The sequence below is a fragment of the Drosophila novamexicana genome, unplaced genomic scaffold, assembly GCF_003285875.2.
Source record: "Drosophila novamexicana strain 15010-1031.04,08,12 unplaced genomic scaffold, DnovRS2.1 tig00000387-arrow-pilon, whole genome shotgun sequence".
Lineage (NCBI taxonomy): Eukaryota > Metazoa > Arthropoda > Insecta > Diptera > Drosophilidae > Drosophila > Drosophila novamexicana.
In genome coordinates, this window is record NW_020824800.1 from 2,358,394 (window position 1) to 2,379,836 (window position 21,443).

General features: G+C 44.8%; 4 protein-coding genes and 1 long non-coding RNA gene across 10 annotated transcripts; 4 read left to right on the forward strand and 1 right to left on the reverse strand.

Moving 5' to 3' along the window:
• The first annotated feature begins 82 nt into the window (after positions 1-82).
• LOC115760174 (YEATS domain-containing protein 4) lies at positions 83-1,060 on the forward strand. The gene is made up of 3 exons (XM_030701398.1): positions 83-162; positions 231-771; positions 831-1,060. The coding sequence occupies exons 2-3, from the start codon at positions 246-248 to the stop codon at positions 986-988; spliced, it is 684 nt and encodes a 227-aa protein (XP_030557258.1). The 5' UTR covers positions 83-162; positions 231-245; the 3' UTR covers positions 989-1,060.
• LOC115760173 (interference hedgehog) lies at positions 1,045-4,745 on the forward strand. Of its 3 annotated transcripts, none has more exons than XM_030701395.1 (3): positions 1,045-1,237; positions 1,531-1,663; positions 1,800-4,745. In XM_030701395.1, the coding sequence occupies exon 3, from the start codon at positions 1,812-1,814 to the stop codon at positions 4,542-4,544; it is 2,733 nt and encodes a 910-aa protein (XP_030557255.1). In that variant the 5' UTR covers positions 1,045-1,237; positions 1,531-1,663; positions 1,800-1,811; the 3' UTR covers positions 4,545-4,745. The 3 variants fall into 3 exon arrangements, with proteins under 3 accessions (XP_030557255.1, XP_030557257.1, XP_030557256.1); XM_030701397.1 differs by having other exon boundaries at positions 1,803-4,745; XM_030701396.1 differs by lacking the exon at positions 1,045-1,237 and having other exon boundaries at positions 1,464-1,663.
• Positions 4,746-5,390: 645 nt separating this feature from the next.
• Positions 5,391-7,200, forward strand: LOC115760181 (FGFR1 oncogene partner 2 homolog). Of its 2 annotated transcripts, none has more exons than XM_030701410.1 (2): positions 5,391-5,558; positions 5,612-7,200. In XM_030701410.1, the coding sequence occupies exon 2, from the start codon at positions 5,711-5,713 to the stop codon at positions 6,725-6,727; it is 1,017 nt and encodes a 338-aa protein (XP_030557270.1). In that variant the 5' UTR covers positions 5,391-5,558; positions 5,612-5,710; the 3' UTR covers positions 6,728-7,200. The 2 variants fall into 2 exon arrangements, with proteins under 2 accessions (XP_030557270.1, XP_030557269.1); XM_030701409.1 differs by having other exon boundaries at positions 5,392-5,558; positions 5,629-7,200.
• A 1,186-nt stretch (positions 7,201-8,386) lies between these two features.
• Positions 8,387-20,991, forward strand: LOC115760009 (myosin-8). Of its 3 annotated transcripts, none has more exons than XM_030701170.1 (16): positions 8,387-8,558; positions 10,422-10,636; positions 10,697-10,767; positions 12,102-12,304; positions 12,359-12,549; positions 12,600-13,578; positions 13,632-13,844; positions 15,771-15,861; positions 16,281-17,991; positions 18,164-18,266; positions 18,325-18,495; positions 18,556-19,020; positions 19,649-20,152; positions 20,205-20,432; positions 20,489-20,728; positions 20,811-20,991. In XM_030701170.1, exons 2-16 carry the CDS (start codon positions 10,455-10,457, stop codon positions 20,868-20,870), a joined length of 5,412 nt encoding a protein of 1,803 aa, XP_030557030.1. In that variant the 5' UTR covers positions 8,387-8,558; positions 10,422-10,454; the 3' UTR covers positions 20,871-20,991. The 3 variants fall into 3 exon arrangements, with proteins under 3 accessions (XP_030557030.1, XP_030557032.1, XP_030557031.1); XM_030701172.1 differs by lacking the exon at positions 15,771-15,861 and adding an exon at positions 13,909-14,281 and having other exon boundaries at positions 12,120-12,304; XM_030701171.1 differs by having other exon boundaries at positions 12,120-12,304.
• Positions 20,765-21,399, reverse strand: LOC115760010. The gene is made up of 2 exons (XR_004017567.1): positions 21,190-21,399; positions 20,765-21,131 (listed from the first exon to the last, which is right to left on the reverse strand). It is a non-coding gene; the product is annotated as an uncharacterized LOC115760010 (long non-coding RNA).
• Between the last annotated feature and the right edge of the window lie 44 nt (positions 21,400-21,443).

Genomic DNA, 21,443 nt, shown 5'->3' on the forward strand with positions numbered 1-21,443 from the left:
TATCGATAAATTCCAAACGATAGAAAGAGAAAAAACATTTGTTTATGCCAGCTTAACGAAAAATTGAGAGCGAGTGAAAGAGAAATAGCACATGTTCAGGTATTGCTTCAACGAAAAATCACCAATACTATCGAGTATATATATCGATGCCCAATGGCAAAGGTAAAGGAAGCAGCGTCTGTTTTGATTTCGAGCACATCAATAATAAATAAACAATTGCAACCTAATAGTAAAAACAATTAAATATGACTGAATTCGGTGCGGAATCGGGCGGACGATTGAAGGGCGTAACCATTGTGAAGCCGATTGTGTATGGCAATAAGGCACGCTCCTTCGGCAAGAAACGTGAAGAGGATGGACACACGCATCAATGGCAGGTTTATCTGAAGCCCTATTACGATGAGGATATGTCGATTTATGTGAAGAAAGTGCACTTTAAATTGCACGAGAGCTATGCGAATCCCAATCGCATTGTGGTTAAGCCACCATACGAAATTACAGAAACCGGCTGGGGTGAATTTGAGGTTGTCATTAAGATTTATTTCAATGATCCCTCCGAGCGGCCGGTCACTTGCTACCACATATTAAAGCTGTTCCAGTCACCCGTGGTGGACGGTGAGCTGACCTCCTCCACGACGATGGATACCAAAAAGGGTCTGGTATCAGAATCCTATGAGGAAATCGTTTTCCAAGAGCCCACACAGATAATGCAGCATTATCTCTTGCTCTCCGAACAAAGTGCCAATGGATTGCTCAACCATGACACGGATTGTAAATATAAAACTATCTAAAATTGAACTTAGTCTCTTTATGTACCTTAACCATTTCAGTTGAGGAAAAAAAAGGAAAAACGCTGGACAACATTGTCAACGTGAAGCAAAAAGTCAAGGCCGAGATCGTGACTCTGAAGGATAAACTGAAACTGGCTCGAGAGACTATTGTTAAATTCAAAGCAGAGCTAGCTAAAGTCCAAAAGCCACCAGCCTAGTACACAATTTTGTAAATTCTTAATTAAGAACTATTCATTTTAAGTGTATCTAATAAAGTAAGCTGTAGAGTACATTTGAGTTTTTTCATTGTATTTCTATTCAGAATTTTCTACAAAGCGTTGCATTGTTTTCTTGAGAAAGTCTGTTTGGATATAATACACATGTATATAGACTACTTGTGTTGCACGCAGGTTCTGTCAGTGTAAAAGGAGGATAACCCCACACATTTTCGCTGTAAAGAGTTGTAGGTAAGTGCATTCATTCAGTTCCAGCTGGGTATCTTTCACATACACACACACAAACACGCAAGCATCCACTTGCACTTACCCATGCATACATGCGAAATGAACCATTGAACCAGTCAAAGATTTTAGTTTAGCTGAATGAACCAGTACACTTGAACTGGCGTCGCAGTCGCGTTTGCAGCATCCAATTTCGATGGCAAGAAATAAAATGTTATTGTTTATTTGTACAAGTTGTTAAGTGTATATGCATGTCGGTAACTTGTAAACGAAAAATGAACACAATTCCCTGTTAACAGTTAACGAGCATATAATGAGCGAAAATACGGCTGTATAAAGTTAAAAAAGACAAAACCAGCTTCAACCTCTGCGCAAACGCGTCGGCTAGCTTAAGTCGAGAACCGAACAAAAGCAAGGGAACACCTTAAGCAGGTAAGCATGCGCATTACCTGTTGGCTACATCCAGCACATCTAATATGTTGTATACAGGCATTGTTTTTGTCATTTTGGATCTAAAGTCGTTAAACTTGCACAGCTTTGGCATTGTAATTAGTTTTACCTTTTGCAGCAGTGCCCCCAAATGTCGCTGACGCGACGCTTCAGTTTGACGCTGCTGCTGCTACCGCTGCTGACGTCTTTGCTTGCAGCAATTCCGGTTTTACAGGCCAGCTCGTCGCCTTCGCCGTCGCCTGCGCCGTCGTCGTCGTCGTCGCCTGGGCCAGGCGTGCGAATACTGCGCGCGCCTGAATCGACAGTGGCGCCACCTGGCGATGAAGTGGTGTTTGTGTGTGAGACCAGCTTGCCGCCGGAGTATTTCGAATGGAGCTACGCATCGAGCCGCAGCCATCCGCCACGTTTTAAATATTTAAAATCGAGCAGCGCTAAGGCCAATCATAATATAACTATTACGCACGATAATGACATATCCAAGCTGCGCGTCATTGTGCGTCCCGAGACCTTGGGCGAGTACCGTTGTGTCGCCTGGTTTGGACCACTGGCCGTCACATCCACCACAGCGCTTCTGGAGATGGCCAGCATAAGTGGAGATGACGCTGACATTGGCCAGCGGGCGCATTGGCGTGTTGCGGCCGGCAACACTGTGCTCTGGCACTGTGGCCAGGTGGCATCGAATCCGGCGCCTAGCTGGAGCTTCTACTACAATGACAACGAGATGCCACCAGCTTCTACGCTCAGCGATTCCAATGGCACGCTCTTGCTGCCGCACGTTTCCGCGGCGAGCAGCGGCAGCTACAGCTGCGTGGCCACCAATACCGCCTCCGGTGTGCGCCTGGCGTTGCCCAGCCGCTTGGAACTGCAAGTGCCGGCTGCGGCCTTGGCCAGCACAGCGCCAGCACTGCTCAATGGGCAGCGTGTGCGCACTCAGGTGTTCGCCAAAGCAGGCGAAACAGTGCTATTGCTGTGTCCGGGCGTGGGCTATCCGCCACCGACTGCTGTCTGGAGCAGCCCCAATGTGCCCGGCGCTGTCTACAATAACCGGACGCGTGTGCTGCCCTATGGACTGCAGATTGGTGCACTGCAGCCACTGGATGCGGGCACCTATATATGCTATCTGGACAACGGTATACGGCCCGCTCTGGAGCACTTTATTGAGCTGGTGGTGCAGAAGGCGCCGCGCATCGTGCGCCCGCCCACAGCCAATCTGACCAACGAGGGTGAGCGCATGCAGCTGGAGTGTGAGGCCACGGGAACGCCAAAGCCAGAGATCTACTGGCTGCTCAATGCCGAAAGTAGCGTCTACGATGCCGAAGCAGAGCAGCTGCCCAATGGCCACCTAATCCTGCACAGCGTGCAAAAGCGACATGCCGGCTACGTGCAGTGCTTTGCAAGAAATACGCTTGGCGAGCATAGCGCCGGCACACTGCTTCAGGTCAATCCCAAACAGTTACCGGATGGCGAGGGCACGGGCATGGACTCGGGCAGGTCATCCGCTCGACCCACACACAGTCGCAAACAGAAGCAACAGACGCAAATGGTGCCGCCGTCGGCGCCAAATGTCACACGGCTCTCGGACGAGTCCGTCATGCTGCGCTGGCATGTGGTGCGCAACGATGGCTTGCCCATACAGTTCTTCAAGGTGCAATATCGTATGCTCACGGAGAGCGGCAAGCGCAAGAGCTGGCAGACGACCAACGAAAACATACCCTACGGAAGACAGCGTCACGAAACCGGCGCAGGTGTGCGAAATTTTACGTCATCTGTGACGGGCCTAAAGCCGAATAGCAGCTATCGTTTTCGCATCATGGCCGTTTACTCCAACAACGACAACAAGGAGAGCAACACCTCCGGCAAGTTCTTTTTGCAGCGCGGCGCTGCACTGGCGCCGTTGGCCGTGCCGGAGCTGGTGGACATTGAGGAGTACTCGCAAACGGCTGTGGTGCTGCACTGGCGTCTGTCCAGTGATGCGGACGAGCAGCTAATATCTGGCTACTATGCCTATTATCGGCCCTCCGCTTCTGCTGGCGAGTATCTGAAGGCCACCATCGATGGTGCCAAGTCGCGCAGCTTTCAAATCTCTGCTCTGGAGCCGGGCACCATCTACGAATTCAAGCTGCAATCCTTTAGCGCGGTGGCCGCCTCCGAGTTTAGTGCCTTGAAGCAGGGTCGCACACAGCGGCCCAGGGCCAGTAGCACGCCGCAGCCGGTGCTGCATGCCGTGGATACGACCACGCCCAGCCATAACGAGACGTTCAACATGAATCCAATGCTCACGGGCACCATTGGCGGCGGTGCCTTGCTGGTGCTGCTCGTGATCAGCGCCTGTCTATGCCTGTGCCGGCGCCGTAGCTCGCGCGGCAACAATCCGCAGCACAAGCCGCGTCTAGCAGAGCTGCGCGAGGACTTTGTGCCACTGAATACGTGCTCTCCCAACAAGCCACGCACACGACATATACACATAACGTTGAACCCGCTGGCACAACAACAGCAACAGCAGCTGCAGCAGCAGCAGCAGCAGCACGACGAGAAGGAGGCACAGGACAACGATATGGGCTACTTTCAACGCCAGCCGGTTGTCTACGATGCGGAAACGTTGGGCTTCAATGGACTCGCGCGCATGTCGTCCTCCTCGCTGCGTCGCTCGCAGCGCACGCTGGAACGTGCCGCTGCCGGTGGCGGCTCCGGCGGCAACAACAACAATCTTAATCAGCCCGGGGATGGTTCGCTGGCCAACTCTGCGGACAGTCCTCGTCTGCAGGCAACCAATAAGCCGGGACGTATCATCCTTAAGCGCGCCCGCTTGTCCAGTCGCTCGGAGAATCTCTCATCGGGCAGCTTAAACAGCGTGGGCGTCTAACTCGTGATCTTTAGTCTATATTCATATATATATATATACATATTATATATCTGGATGTACGCTATTCCTCTACCTCTACTTTTTAAACTTCAAATGACATCTACTTAAACAGTTTGTACTTGTATACAAATGCTTTAGCTACTAAGTACTTAATTAGTTTTCTACAATTTATTATATATGTATTACATATATGGAGCGTGTTTAGCTCAAATGTGCATTTTTTATAGTCTAGTTTATGGACATACGCATAATATAGTTAGTCTTCCACATTTTGATATAAGTTGAAATTCTGTACTGATAGCTTCATAGTTTTATAAAAAATGACAATAAAATTTGCTAACTTTCCGAAAAACAAAAACAAAAATGCCTATATCATTAATAATTTATATTACACATTAGAATGCTTAACAAGTTTAAGCTTCGAGCGCCTGGCAAGGCGTTTGCAAAACCTGCTTTTGGCAGATATGTAGATAAAAACAGACCGTGAGTTATTTGCAAAAGGTATGCAGACAACCTGATCACATTTTCCAAGCTGTTTATCGCTTGTTTAATAAAATTAAAATCTGAAGACAGCAGCTTTCTGACCTAGAGTTACATTTCTCACACCTCAAACATTGATACGTTATCTATGCAAACATTTGTTTTACTTATTTTGACAGCTGTTGCATGTTTACGATTTTGATAAGCCCATTTTATAAGTTTAAAACAGATGCTTGGATGTATACGCGTACTACCTATTTATAATGTAGGTAAGTTACAGTTTGAATTCAAATTTCTTAACGATAGACAACGGATAAGTTATCGGTCGATAACATAAAATGCGTTTCTGTGTGGAAAAATGATGGCAACCTTCTCAGCTGTCAGCTGTCAAACCACCTAAAATAATTGGGTCGAACCAAAATTTCTAATAGTAACATTTTAGGTGGTTTTTCTTATTTGTAAAATTCAAATGGTTTGCAATTAGTGTAAAGCGCAGAAAATTAAACAGGTCCCAGGTCCCACCGAGTTTATTGCGTAAGTTGAAGCACGCTGCAAAAAAGACACACAAATACAGATCAAGGCTATAGCCTGTTCATTGTTACAGTTTGCGAGGCCTGGTGCGAACAAAAGGAACAAGAATTGGGAATCTAAAGAGGAAATTAGAATTCGGAAAGAGGATCGGCAACATGTCGAACCTATCAGTGGGACAGATGGTAATGGATGCACAGCGTATGGCCAGTCGCGTCAAGGATTTGGATGCACTGGGCACAGCTCTGCTGGAAGAGGCAGAGACCAATAATCGCCTAGTGGAGAGCTTGCGGCAATACCAGGAGGATATTGAATCACTGAATCGCGTAGCGAATAATAAAACGAATGTGGATATGGTGAATCGCATACAGCAACAGAATGTGAACAGCTCTGAGATACTTAAAGAGAATCGCGAGCTGAAGATCTGTATTGAAGACTACGAACGGGCCATGGAACTGATGATGCAGAAGTATCGCGAACACACCGTAACGAAGGTCCTGGACAGCAAATTTAACTTTAAGGAGCTGTACAACGAACGCCTGTGGCAGGTAATACGCGAACAGCGCGAAAAGATCAACGAAATGGCGGCGGTCATGCATCGGGCGGCCACTGCGGATGATGAGAATGTGCAGCGGGAACTGCAGACAATATCACAGCTGCGCATGGAGAATGAAACGCTGCGCGAACTGCTGCAAATCTCCAAGCAGTTCGGCTCAGCGCAGCGGCCAATACGTGAAGGCGATCACCTGCTTGAGGAGAAGGCGGTGCAAACGGACAACCAGGCGGATGATTCTGCGGACGATCTGTCCATATCTGGTGCTTCGGTGGAAAACATGAACAACAATTCTGTCATACAGATGTACGGCAGCCCAGAGGTCGCCAGCAGCACCAGCAATACCAGTACCAATTCAGCAAACACTGCCTCAGTAAACGCGCCCGGCGCTGCTCAGCCAACCAACACAGTTGTAGATGCTGCTGCTGCTGCAGCTGCTGTGGCTACTGTGGAGAACACAAACGCCAATGAGAATAACAACGGTCCTGCTGCTCTCAGCACGCCAGAGACGCCAGGCAAAGCGGCGACGACGACGTCGACGACGACGACGCCCAACGACGGCGAGGAGGAGCACGCGGTGCCCGTTGTGGGTGCAGTTGCAATTGGTGCCAACGCAACATGATAGGTGCTGATACAGCAATGTCTGGATCGCATTGTCGTTATTGTCATCTCCAGTCAATCATTGTTAATTTGTAATCGCTAAGCAGCACATCTTTGATTTCCGGCGAAACGCATTCATCTAATTAACAACACACAAAGAAACAAACACTCAATCATATATACACCCATTAATTATATGGTTACTCTGCATTAGTTCATAGCGACTAATAATCTCTAAGTAATTTATACATACATACATACATACATACAAGTCTCATCAAGATCTAATACACACTCACACTCTATAATCCATGTTGTACTATGTCGACTTATGATTTCTTAATAAATACCATAATAGAAACTCTTTAATTGAATTGTGATTTGATACGATTTTCATCAATGTGAGCGTATAATTGAATAGGAAATTGTTCGAGTCATGTATTTGTAGCTTTGCCCTTTCAATTGCATTAGGCTTTTAACAAATTAGAATAAATTGAACAATAGAATCTTAATGTGTGCAGCCTCAACAGATCTTGAATAATGAACAATGAACCCAACTAAAGTATCTAGCTTTACATTTATTTTAAAAACCTATATTTATACTAGTGTGTTAGCAGACTACTAAACTAATACAAGTTATTAATTTAAGCTTATTTAGCTCAGGGCTTTTTGTTCTGGCATGTGCAGCATTGTTGTGTGAGTGTGTGTGACAATAATTATAATATAATAAATATTAAAGTGCTTAAAGTATAAAGAAAACATCTTGAATAAAGTTAATTTGACTTGATATTCCAAAATTTATTTAGACAAAATATATTCAATTTGAGCTATTGTAAGTAGAATTGGATTCGAAATCGAACTCTGATGGGACGTAATCCTATCTCAGTTAATCTTAAAATACATCTTTAATCCTTCAGATTTGTAGAGAACTAAGTGCATTTTTTAGTAACCCGCCACAGAACAGGGTATCGTTGGTCAGTTAAACTCTTTGCTCGCATATCTCAAAATGTGAGTGAGAGCGAGAGATGGGACGTCGAATCGCTTGCAGTCTGTGTGGCTAGTTTGAGCTTTTTGAAATGATTTAAATTTAGTTTCTCGTCGATTTTCAAAACGTTCGCAACGCAAAAGACACGGAAAACGCGTCAGTCCGGAAAACGCTTTGCCCGTGCAATTGGTGCGAAAGAGATGCAGCGATCCGTATAAGTATATTTCGAGTGCTCGAGCGATCGATGTTATATGAAAGAAATTAAAGCATATGTATATACATATATATATATATAGCTGCATATATGTATGTGTATGTGCGTCAAGTGAAAAATCCAATTTGGAAAAGTTGCTCGCCGTGAAAATTCGAAATTCTGTAAACGAAAAGTAAACAAATATTATTTTCTATGGCATTCTGTGGCAAAATTATTAAAACATAAGTTTTGTGAAAAGTTTGCATTTGAGTATTCATAATGGGATTATATTGAAAGTGCGCTGCCATTTACGAAAAATTGTGTTCTATTTTTAAAACACAGCTAATTTTTCAGTCTCAAAAATTTGTTTAAAGTGAATATTCCAAAAGTGAAGAAAAAAGAAGAAAGTGAAGCCAGCAAATATCGAAATGCTGAAACTGCATTTTTAAATATATATATATTTTGTGTTTTTTTTCTTCGAATAAAACATATGTGCAATTTAAAGAAAATCGACAAAAAACTAAAACCTGTTACGCAATTAACCATTTGGTAAATGAAAAGCTGAGCACAATTTGCGGCCGTCTCGCAGAGATCAGGAGCAGATGCACCAGCTGCCGCGTGGCCCCGTTCCCACTTGCCCAGCTCCAAATTCATCTAAATGCGGAATCATTTTGTGTAAGCCAAATGCTCGAAATTAGCAAACAGTCGACAAGCAACTTAAATATATATATCTATCTATCTATATCTATTATATACTTTGGGCTAAAACGTTGATAATTATTTTTAACGTGCTAGGGATTTGCAATGTTTCCAAGAGTAAGATGCCAGGGCGCACGCTCACTGAGTAGAATCTCCGAAGTGAGCTCTTTTGAGCCAATCAATTTATCACTCAATTGTGTTTTTTCTTTTTCTTCTATTATTTTAATTGCCGCAAAACATGCGCAAACTTGCGATCTCGGCCTGCGCGTTGCCCACCTGTGGAGAGCTCGGGGATTCTCTGCCTTACTCTCGCTCGCTCTCTGGCTCTCGCGCGCTCTCTCTCTCTCTCTCTCTCTCTCTCTCTCTCTCTGCTGAGAATCTAAAAATATATGGAAAGAAGTGTAAACATTTGCCATTGTTTATATTTACAAATAAACTCATGCTTATCTATATAAACATTGCTGCAAGTCCATATAACTGGATCAGGTGTTTATTAAATATTGGCTTTTTTTTGAGTTTTTTCAAAGTAGCTCGTAAATTTTAATTTTATACAAATTTGGAAATTTTTTAATTAGCTTGAAATATGTGCAATTTTAGATAAACTATAGACCAAAAAGAGGCGAGATTTGTTTTTTTTAATCCTCCAAAATTCAAACTATTTTTATACCCTGAACCCATTAAAAATGGGTATAAGGGTATATTTTATTTGAGCAAAATCAAAATGTATGTAACAGGCAGAAGGAAGCATCTCCACATAAAGTATATAAATTCTTGATCAGCATCAATAGCCGAGTCGATCTAGCCATGTCCGTCTGTCTGTCCGTCCGTGCGTCCGTATGTATGAACGCAAGGATCTAAGATAGGTTCTTAGAAGAGCTAGAGACTGAAATTTAGATGTTGTTTCCGATAATCGATAACTCGCTCCGTTTCCAAGCAATCGATAAAAATCGATATCGATATCCTGTTTTTTGGGCAATTTTAGTAAATAATAAGAGCTAGATTCACTAAACTTGACATGTAGCTTCTAAAATAGAATATATATATATATATATGCATTTGATGTTGGAAGAAGAGGGTTCAGGGTATCACCTAGTCGGGAGCTCCCGACTAGACCCTCTTGTCTCATTTTTGGAATGTATTTTAAATTTTGTATACAATTGCAAATTGTAAAGTTATGCATATAAAAGGGCCCGATATTATCTGGTATTTCAACTTCTGGAAGAGCACCTTCTGGTTAAGCCCATGCCTGTAGATTTACGGGCAATTACTAGACATAAATCGTTCAAGGTTTATTGATCTATGTCACTATAAATATGCAAGTATTACGTTTAAGATCTTTGTGGGTTTACAGAATTACGGAATAGTCAATACACATGCGAGCACAAAATGTTCTACATTTCATGTACAACATTCTTCAGTTCGCTTGGATCGATGCCAAAAATTCCACTTCGTTGTCTTAAATGAAAACGTTTAAATTTAGTTGATGCCCTGCATATGATAATGTCCACTGCAAATCTAAACTGCATAGCATATGCTAATGGGTATTATCGGGCGAAAATGACAATTTTCGAAGAATTTTAAATTTTCGAAGAATTTTTAAAACAATACTTAAGAACTTTAAGCGAAATCTGATTGAAATGAGCTGCAGCCAACTTAACGTGCAGAAAAATAAACTTATTTTAAGTTGCAAAATCGTTGACAATTAAGAATGTTGTCAGTAGGTAAACACACACAATTAATATTGAATAAAATATGAATACACGTATTTTAACATTATTAATATAATTTTTTAAAAATAAATAAATATATTTTTATTTTATTTTTTTCCTGAACTTACAGAGAAGGCACAGCTGATTATTTATTTAAGAACAGATGCATCATCTGTACCCATCGCTGAAAGGCGATCAGCTCTGCCCGCTTGGCTTCCATCCGCAGACACGTTATCCAACAAGATGTAAACGTTGTTTTCGTGATTATAAGGAACATGGAGCCCGGCGTGGGGGCGACGATGTCGCCGCATCCTCGCCAAATCTTTCGGATGCCCAAAGCTCGCGGTAGGAGTAGCTTATACCTATAATCATTAGATATGTATAATATATCGCATTCTTCTATAGGCCCTCCTCGCGTACATGGACATCAACCCAGAATTTAACCAGCGCCAATTCAAGCAACAGCAATGATATAGGTATGACTGATAGGGCTTACCTGGTAATTTCTTCAAATCTTCGAATGCTCTTAACTATGGCTAGAGTCAATTTTAACTATCAAATAATCAAATTTATAAACTTGACAGTCTAGTCGCAGTTCTGATACTTAGTAGCGCTATACTAAAATAATAATTATATTTATGTTATATGTTATAAAGTTGAAATTAAAAAAAAGTTCTATTATAGTATTATTAGAGTGAGTTTTGTTGCTATTAAAAAAGCTCAAATTTTATTGCATACTTTGAACTGTGCACAAATATTAACATCACATTTTGAAGCTTTGAATTTTTGGAAACACCTTACGAAAAGTAACGATTTTTGATTGAAGAATTTATACAATTTAATAGATAATGTCAGGTGTAGTTTGTTTTTTGTAACTGTTCCAATACTTGACCTAATATTTGGTATTCCAGTTACTGCACAGACAGAAATATCAATGCAGTTTCTAGTTGAAATACCATAAAAACTTTGTAGAACTAAGTTTAAATGAATACCCAGGCAGAAGGTATTGATATTTCGATAAATTGGGGGTTATTCTCTTTTGCGAAAGATCCGAATATATTTATAAAAAACCTAAAAGCAATTCTTAGTAATAAACTACACTTCAAATGAAAACTCAGGGTACCCTGAATCCAATGTCTGTAATTCTTATTAGAGTCGAAGAAAGTTTCCACCTAACCTCAAACTTAGATGGTATAGATTGAAAGATTTGTCTTTACCCAACACTTTTTTCTGTTTCGACAGATCCAAATTGATAAAAAATGAAAAAGTATATGTATATTAAGTTCTCTAAGCTGATCGTAATCTAGTTAATCAATGTGTCTGCGAGGGTATTGAAGTCTTTGGCAACGCCGAAGATAACTGTTTCCTTTTTTCTTGTTCTCTTTACGTATTTCTCTCACTGTTTTAACGGAACTCTTGCACCAACTGTACTGTTTGTGTGTGCTCGTATCCATCTCTATCTCTCTCTTTCGTGCTCTCTCTCTCTCTCTCTCTCACACACTCAACACTAATCTGCATAACGTTTGTTAACACTACTATTTTGTACTACCATCGTGTGTGCTGTGCTGTTACGCTGATGTAATCCAATTTTTCCGCACTGTTATGTAACAAATAACGGCACATTTGGCTGGCCAACGCTCATTCATTTGACACGGGCTTGTGGACACCATCGCCATCGCCGAATATAATTCAAAAAAACAAAAAAAAACTGTGACTGTGAACGTGACTGTGATTGTGATTGTGACCAATTGATGGCCAATCGGCTGCTTGCATTTGCATTCGCTGCACTTGACGCTTTTACTGAACTCAGTTGTACACTTCAATGTAGAGCTAAAGAAACGTCCGCAGTCTTGGGCCTCAACGCCGGACATCGATGAGCCGCCGACGGATGCGGCGAAACGCAATCCGGCTGCGTCGACGCCGGCACGTCCCGGCGACGATCACAATGTGGCCGTAACCCTGAAGCTGCCCGTACCGCCGCGCCGTCACACAACCGCCTTGGACATGAATGAGGTAAATAGTTCAGTCAGTCAATCAATCAATATGTTTTAATTTGCCCACCGACAGGTGGAACAAACGCTCACGCAAGGCCGAGTCACAGCCTCCCCCAGTAAAACTTCAAGTATTCCAGATGAGCTAGTCATCCTATCGACAGACAGTCTTGCCGAGCGCGTGCGCAAAATGAATCTGCTGAAGAAACAGCGTAGCCTGAACTCAAGGGAATCCAGCCGGGAACGTTCGGTGCCACGACGCGATGAGTAAGTAAGGAGCTCCAAAAAAAGCTGGGCTAATTGCCATTGGTTGACAGGGAAAGCGAGTCTACATTGCCAGCACCGGATCGACCGGAGCGCAGCAAATCCGGCACATCGCTCAATCAGCAGACGGAACTCAAACGCGCCTCCCTGCCCCCAAAGAAGGTTGCAGCGGTGACAACGGCCAGCACAGCCGCAACCACAGCAGCTGCAGCAGCAACAGCAGCAACCACAACAACCACATTGAAATCCAGTGCCATCAGCACATCATCAAGTCACACAGAAACCAAGGTTTCAGCCTCAAGTTCCAGCTCCAGCAGCAGCTTGAGCAGCACACGTCGCAAGGAAACGGAAGCCAGCAACGGCAAGGATATCAAAAGACAAACCGTGCCGGCTGTTGCAACGCCGACGGCAGCAACAGGCGCCAGCACGCTGAAGGAACAGATGGCTGCGCTGCGCAGCGATCTGGAGGCCATGAAGGCGCGAGCGGAGCGCGCCGAGCGAGAGAAGAGCGATATATTGCTGAGGCGTTTGGCCTCGATGGACACCGCCTCGAATCGGACCGCCGCCTCGGAGGCGCTGATGCTGCAGCAGAAGCTGAACGAGATGAAGGAGCAGCTGGATCGCGTGACGGAGGACAAGCGCAAGCTGAATCTGCGCATGAAGGAGCTGGAGCACAAGGATAGCCAGTCGGAGCTAAAGCGCAAGCTGCAAGCGGCCGAGCAAATTTGCGAGGAGCTCATGGAGGAGAATCAATCGGCCAAAAAGGAAATACTCAATTTGCAGGCAGAAATGGATGAGGTGCAGGACACGTTTCGCGATGATGAGGTCAAGGCGAAAACTAATCTGCAAAAGGATCTCGAAAAGGCAACCAAAAATTGTCGCATCCTAAGCTTCAAGCTGAAGAAGAGTGAGCGCAAGATCGAGACACTCGAGCTGGAAAGGCAAAGCTCCTACAATACCGAGCTCTGCGCCAAGGTCAAAAAGCTGGAGGAGGAGCTACGCTTCTCCAGCGAACTGGCGCGCAAGCTGCAGGTAAGTTCGCAAATATCCCAAAACGAACTGTAACTAACCCGATCCACTTGCAGACTGAGGCCGAGGAGCTGCGCAATCCGGGCAAGAAGAAGGCGCCCATGCTGGGCGTGCTGGGCAAGTCCACGTCAGCGGATGCGAAAATCACGCGCGAGTCTCTGACACGCGGCGGCTCACAGGAAGATCCACAGCACTTGCAGCGCGAGCTGCAGGACTCCATTGAGCGCGAAACTGACCTAAAGGATCAGCTGAAATTCGCCGAGGAGGAGGTAAGGGCACACCCCTAAGACCACATACAGCTATGATTAATCACTTGTCAACTTCACGTCGAAGCGCCGTCAACTCAAAGCCAGAGCCTCCAGGCATCGGGCTCAAGTCAATCGAGGCACCCAAACGGGCGATATGCTGGCCATTCCTTTGGGCTTTCCGCGTGCCACACAGACGGCGTCCATAGTTCAGACCGAAGCCGCCACCAATACGTCGTCCATGCCCGACAGCCGGGCTGTGCACACACAAACCCATGTGGTCGAGTCTTCCGACAATGCCACCCAAACCCATTTCGAGCTGTGCGCCCGAAATCATTCAGTTGAACGTGAAACTTCACCTTTTGTAACGCTCCTTGCACCCACAACTTCGACAAGGATTGTCAATTCCACCTCCTTGCTCTTTCCAAGCGCCATGTCTCATGTGCTTCTGGCAGGCGCCGGTGCAGGTACAACAACTTCCTCACCCAGATCCGACCAGCAAAAGAACCTTTATCATAGTATGTATCTCCGGTCTATAAAGCCAAAAAAGTTGGTTAATATCAATAGATAAAGGATTGCACATATTTTGGGCTACAAAAATGTTGCAATGGGCATCTTGCCGATCGATTCCAGATATGGAATAATATATAGATGAAACAGAATTTCAAAAGTATTCTTTTTGACGAACTAAATACAAGAATATGATCGCGTCTTCAAAGAACTTAATTAAAAATCTTGAGAACAATTTTTATTTTAAATCTATATATATTTTATACAAATATAGTTTTTATTTAATTAGAATTCATAGTGAAGCAGGGAATAGTTCCTTGATCCCTCCATTTTTTTGGTCTGGCGCCCAAATATTATTGGAAATATTTATTGGAAAAACTGTCTCAGTATTTCTAGCTATACACCTACGGTTATGGCGTTTAGTTCCTTGGAGAATTGAATGAATAATTTTTCAATTAAATTTTTAATTAATTAATTAGTGATAGCACAAGTTCTACTTCTGTAAAGGTCTTTGCTGGTTGCGATCTGTCTCAATATTTAGTGCAGTAGATTTTCTTGTTTACGTATCTCCATTGTATTTGTGTAAATACGCTGATATACCCTTGCAGAGGGTATAATATCCGTAACTCTTTGAAATGTGGTAGATAAATTATAAACGTTGTTATATAATTAAATCTCTTGAAATCTTAGGAGCGTTGGCTTCATCAGTTATTCGATTTCATCTAGAACCAAGCTCAGTTCCTTTTCTATACTCATATGAATCAGACGTTCGCTTTAATAGTACCTATATAGGTATATGTGATAGTATTAAAGCGAGCGTCTGATCTACATGAGAATAGAAAAGGAAGTGAGCTTTATTCTAAACGAACCGATGCCGAGATGCTCTTCAAGACTGCTCACAACCTTATTGCCAAGTTCGAGTAGGATTCGTCGATTCCTATTGAGAATCAGTTTTATTCTCAGCTTCACCTTCTGCAGACTCTGCGAAGTAACTTAGAAATTGAGAAAACAGAACATTTATTCAAGCAGAACATTTATTCACATTCAATTTTCATATATTTTACCTTTTATTTAATTCGAACACACAGCTGCTCCCTACGAGAGTAGTAAAGGAATTGAGGTCTGCCCAAAAATGAAAACCCATTCTCTAATTGATCGAATGACTTTTAAGGCAAGGCTAATGCATATACAAAATGAATATCACAAAAACTAAAGCCTGCAAGGGTATTAAGACTTCGGCCAGCCGAAGAGGACCACACACAAATTCTTTCTTGTTTCCATCTAATGCTAACCCAAGTAGTTAGAATCTTTTGTGCGGCAGCTTTTTGTTGGCCCAACTCCATGTCTGGGGCGGAATTTTTATCCTCGAATACGAATACGACTTCTGGCCATGGATTTAACTGCATTAACAATCAATCAAATGTGTGTTTTACATTTCAGGCTGAACATTTGAGGAAAAAGGTGACTCGTTTCGAGGATGAAAATGAGTCTTTGATGATGCAGTTGAAAAAAATGGCAACGCGCTCAAGAAGTACGATCAAAATTGTTCGAAAAATACAAATACCTTATATTAACATTTACTAATTGATAGAATTAAATGTAAAAATCAAATCGATTTAGTTGGTGTAGAGCGTGTAATTTCGTAAAGAAAAACAATTCATGGACTCGTAATATTCCAATTAAATCGATTTGTCATATATATATATATAAATCCCACTTAACAAAAATTCTTTCGAACTAACGATATTTCTCATGCGCTTTTTAACGAATGATTCAAAAGTAATTTGCCATTTTTTGCGGCTGCTCATGGAATGTGACTAACTGCGCCTAAATCCAGCTATTAAACATTGTAACTAAACGCTTCGTAGCCTGGCATGCTATTAAGTAACATCCCCTTTCTATGGGTATTTTCTTGTGCATAAATTCCTAACTCACTTTTGTTATACACAGCTCGCAAATTGAGCCCGGCGCCGCATCCACATCGACTGGCGCCCGAGGTGCATGCCGACCGTGATGAGGGCATCTCCGATGAGGATGATCCCGCGGAGCTGCGCATACTGCTCGAGCTGAACGAGCAGGAGGCCTCCATACTGCGTCTCAAGGTGGAGGATCTGGAGAAGGAGAATGCCGAGTCCAAGAAATATGTGCGCGAATTGCAGGCCAAGCTGCGTCAGGATAACAGCAATGGCAGCAAGGGCTCGCTGCTCAGTTTCGGCAGCTCCTCCAGCGCAGCAGAGAAGAAGCTAAAGACACTCAACGACGAGCTAACCCAGCTGCGCAAGAGCCTGCAGGAGAAGGAGCAGAGTGTGGAGAATATGCGCGCCCAGCTGGCCAGGCTGACCACGCTGGAGACCGAGAACGAGAAGCTGACCAAGGAGAACAAGCGTCTGCAGACGCTGCGCAAGACTAGCTCCACGGAAAAGAGCAGCGAAGCGGAACTGCCCAAGCTCAAGGAGGCACTGGCCCAGGTTCAAAAGGAACGCGACGAACTGACAGCCCGGGTGAAGCGAATGCAAGTGGAGGCCGAGGGCAAGTTGCCAGCGCGAACGCCCAAACGTGTCAACGATCTGACGCCCAAGAGTCATCTGAAGAAGTGGGTGGAGGAGCTGGAGGATGAGATCTGCGAAATGCGCGTGCAGCTGGGCAGCAGCGGTGTCAGCCAGCTGAAAAAGCTGCAAACGAGCAAGGAATCTCTAGAGGAGGAACTGCAGAAGTGCAAGCAAAAGCTCGCGCTGGCCGAGGGCGATGTGCAGCGCTTGAAACTGTTAAATGGCAGCAGCAGCAAGGCCAAGGAGCTGGAGCAGAAGCTCAAGAGCAGCGAGGAGGAGGCCAAGAAACTAAGCACAAAACTCAAGGACTTGGAGGATAAGCTTAAGAAACAGGAGAGCCAGCTGAAGCAGACGGAAGCCAGCAAAGCCACGCTGGAGATGCTCAACAAGCGCGAAAAGGAGAAACTGTCCAGCTTAGAAAAGGACCTGGAGAAGCAAGCCAAAGAACGCGAAAAGCTCGAAGCCAAGCTTAGCCAACTGGACAGCGAGCTGCTCGGTGCCAAGAAGGCGGCAGAGAAAACGAAAACATCGCTTGAGAAGGACATCAAGGACCTCAAAACAAAAGCCAGCAAATCGGACAGCAAACAGGTGCAGGAGCTAAAGAAGCAGCTGGAGGAGGCCCAAGCCACGCTCAGCGGCGAGCAAAAGCGCTACGAGGAGCTGAACACACACTGGGAGAAGCTCTCCGAGGAAACCATACTCATGCGTGCTCAGCTTACGACGGAGAAGCAAACTCTGCAGGCCGAACTGAATGCCAGCAAATACAAACTGGCCGACATGGACACCATACGCATTGAGCGCACGGACATGGCGCGCAAGCTGAACGAAGCCCAGAAGAAGATCAAAGAGCTTGAGGTGAAGACCCTCAAGACGGGCGGCAGCAGCGATCACGAGCGCACCATGCTGAAGAACAAGCTGGCCGAGAAGGAGCACGAGTACGAACGTCTGCGTCGCGAGAACGAAATGAACATCGACTTGGTGTTCCAGCTGCGCAAGGACAACGATGATCTGAACAGCAAACTCAGCGACTTCAATCGCATCGAGCAGGCTCAATCCTCGCTAAACGGACACGGTGCCAGACGCGAGGCGGAGATCAGGGAACTAAAGGAACAGTAAGTCGCTAGACCTAGGTAGGATTAGGACAAGTTCATAGCAAGTCTTTTGGTTGGGTTAAAATAATGTTGGGTTATACGATATCGTAGATAATAATTGTAATTGTCCTGATCCAATAGATATATACTATATATATACATACCTGTAACTCACCTGTAATACTTCTTGCAGATTGCAAGCCTCTGAGCTGCAGCTTAAGTCCGAAGTGGCCTCCACGCGCTTGCGCTATGAGCAGCAGGTGAAGAATCTCAGTGGGGAACTCACCTCCATGCAGGTAAGCTCTGAGGTAATTGCTATAGAGATCAGCTAGTTGTATGTTGATTTAATTGCAGCGCCAATGCGAGCGCTTCAAGAAAGACAGAGATGCCTTCAAGCAGATGCTCGAGCTGGCGCAGAAGAAGATTGGCGATCTGAAAGCCAACAATACGGGCCGCCAGAGTCGCAGCTCGATGCACAGCAGCGACGACGATGACAAGAGCAAAATTGCTTACCTGGAACAACAGGTAAAATTAACTGCTTGCATGTTAGTTAAAGCTGAGGAACTTACCAAGTGTCTCTTGCAGATTGGGCATCTGGAAGATCAGCTAGTCGAGTCGCGTCTGGAGTCCAGCAAGGTCAAGACGGAGCTTGTCTCCGAGCGCAGTGCCAATGAAATTAAAATTTCGGAGATGCAGTCGAAGCTGAACGAGTTTGAGGAGGAGCGTGTCATTGGCTCGGGCAGCACAAAGCTGCCCGGCATGAAAACCAAGCTGGAACTGTCCTGGCAAAAGGAGCGCGAGGATCAGCAACGCCTGCTGCAAGAGACATCCACATTGGCGCGTGATCTGCGCCAAACCCTCTTCGAGGTGGAACGTGAACGCGACAAGGAGCGACTCGAGTCCAAGCGCAAGCTCGATCAAACCAAGCGTGCGACTGAAGAGGAAATGGAGGAGGGCCGTAAAAAGATAGCCGAACTTCAGTGCGATCTCCTAGAGCTGCGGGACGTACATGCCAAGCTGCGCACCTCAAACGAAAAGCTACGCAGGGAGGTAAGCATGACCCTCAATAGACATCGTCAGCAGTTTGAAAAGACGATTATGGTTTCTTAATTGTCACCCTAAAGAGTATTCTGAAGAAAGTTGAGTCTTCTTAATATAGATACGATAAAGATACAGATACAGATACAGATACAGATACAGATACCGATACAGATACAGCTACAGATACAGATACAGATACAGATACAGATACAGATACAGGTATAGATACAGATACAGATACAGATACAGATACAGATACAGATACAGATACAGATACAGATACAGATACAGATACACATACAGATACAGATACAGATACAGCTACAGATACAGATACAGATACAGCTACAGATACAGATACAGATACAGATACAGATACAGATACAGATACAGATACAGCTACAGATACAGATACAGATACAGATACAGATACAGATACAGATACAGATACAGATACAGATACAGATACAGATACATTGCGGAACAATGTAGTAGTACTTAGAAGGTGCCACTTGACTCAGTATTAGTGTAGGTTGGTCAAAAGGATTCCATGCCAGTCTAATGTGCGATAGACCGATAATCAAAGTAAGAGGTATTGCACTCTATAGTCTCTAATCCTTCCTAATAATCTTTTCAGCGCGAACGCTATGAGAAGGAGCTTATTAAGCGGCGTATGGAGCAGGATGGTGGTGAGCGCAAAGTGGGTGCACTGCTGCAGACTGTCGATGAGCTGGTCAAAATTGCGCCAGATCTGAAAATAGTTGGTGGCTCATCCGGACGCAGTTCGTCCTATGCCGACAATAAACTGCGTCCGGAGCAGGCGAACGTGCGTCGCAGTCGCAGTCCATCGCCAACGCTGAGCAGTGCCCAGATCGCCAATGTGCTGGCCCGTTTGGCGGAGGCCTCCGAGGAGCTGCGCAAGTTCCAGCGCCTAAATGAGGATGAACAGGAGCGCAGTCGCATACGTCGCGGCAATCTACGTCGCGCTGCCTCCCAGGAGAACGATCCGCACGGCAGCACCAGCTCCGTGGCCAGTGCGGCCGGTTCTCAGCGAGCCGCCCGTTTGTCCCGCAATTCGGCCAATAATGGCAGCCTGATACGCAAGAGTCTATCGCTGGATCACTCCATACAACGTGACCAGGTAAGCTGTGACCAAAAGTTAAGTGGGACTCCATTTAACCCACTTATTGCAGAATATTTGGCGTCAGGACGATGGCAGCGTATCATCCATGCAGTCCATTGACTCGGAGCTGGGCGGACTGGTGCGCGACTCCAGCTTAGATTCGCGTCTCGACTCGCGCCTGTCCGGCGGCTCCACCCAAAGCGACATACCACGCGGACCACGCAAAAAGAAGAAGGGTATCATGGGCAAGCTGCGCAGTCTGACCAAAAGCAGTCGCAATTCCGAGAGTGAAATATCGGTGGGTAGCGAACCAGAATCGTATCGAATATTAAAACCAAACATACTCTATTGTAGATTCAAGGATCCGATTCGGACATAAGCGTAGCTAGCGACATGAGATCCAGCAAGAAGGATCTGCGTGGTCGGCTGTCGGGCATGTTCAAGCGATCCGGCTCGAACTCACGCAGCGAGAGCAACGAGCGGGCCAGCTCTGAGCAAAGACCCGTTGCCGTCACCGTTGTTGGCCATCCGGATGGACCGCATCCACGCGATCCGCCGCCGGCAAATTCACTCACACCCAAGCCCATACGTTCGGCAAGTTGAACACATCAAATATGAACGACTTATTGCTAATATACCGCCTTTTTTTTGTTTTGTTTATTTTTGTACCATTTAGATAAAACCGCCAACCGGCACACCTACCACACCAACCCCAAGACGGCGCCAAGCCAAGTAGTCATCGAATTTTAAGGTTCATCATAGTTAGTACACTCACGCCTAGTCCACGCCTTGGTTTCCACTGGTTGTTGTTTGTCTGCGCATTTTTATACCAACTGCATTGGAACTTGAGCTTCACATCATCATTATTTTATTTTGTTCATTTCACTTGCAATTGTTCTTTGATTAATTTTGCTTGATTTCAAATTTTTCAATAAACATGTACATCTTTTTCAAAAAAACACAAAGACGTTTGCCATATTCCTTTTACAGCTCAGCGCTAAGTTGTCGACAGTTTGGAATCCTTGCAGGATATTGGAATATGCCAAGACACTTACATGCATAAAGACGAAACCCGCGGCTACCGTATATAGGACTATATGTCGGCACAAGAGAAAACCTCCGCCTGCGGGTGGTTCTTCGACACGGGCGAGGAAATATAATATGCTACTGCACAGAAAAAATAGAATGGCTTCCAACATTTTGTAGACTTTTTGACAAATTTTGTATTTCTGTATTTTCGGACCTACTCGATCTATAACTATTTTCTATGAACAAATTCCTATTTGTCATAGGATCGAAGATGCCTTGT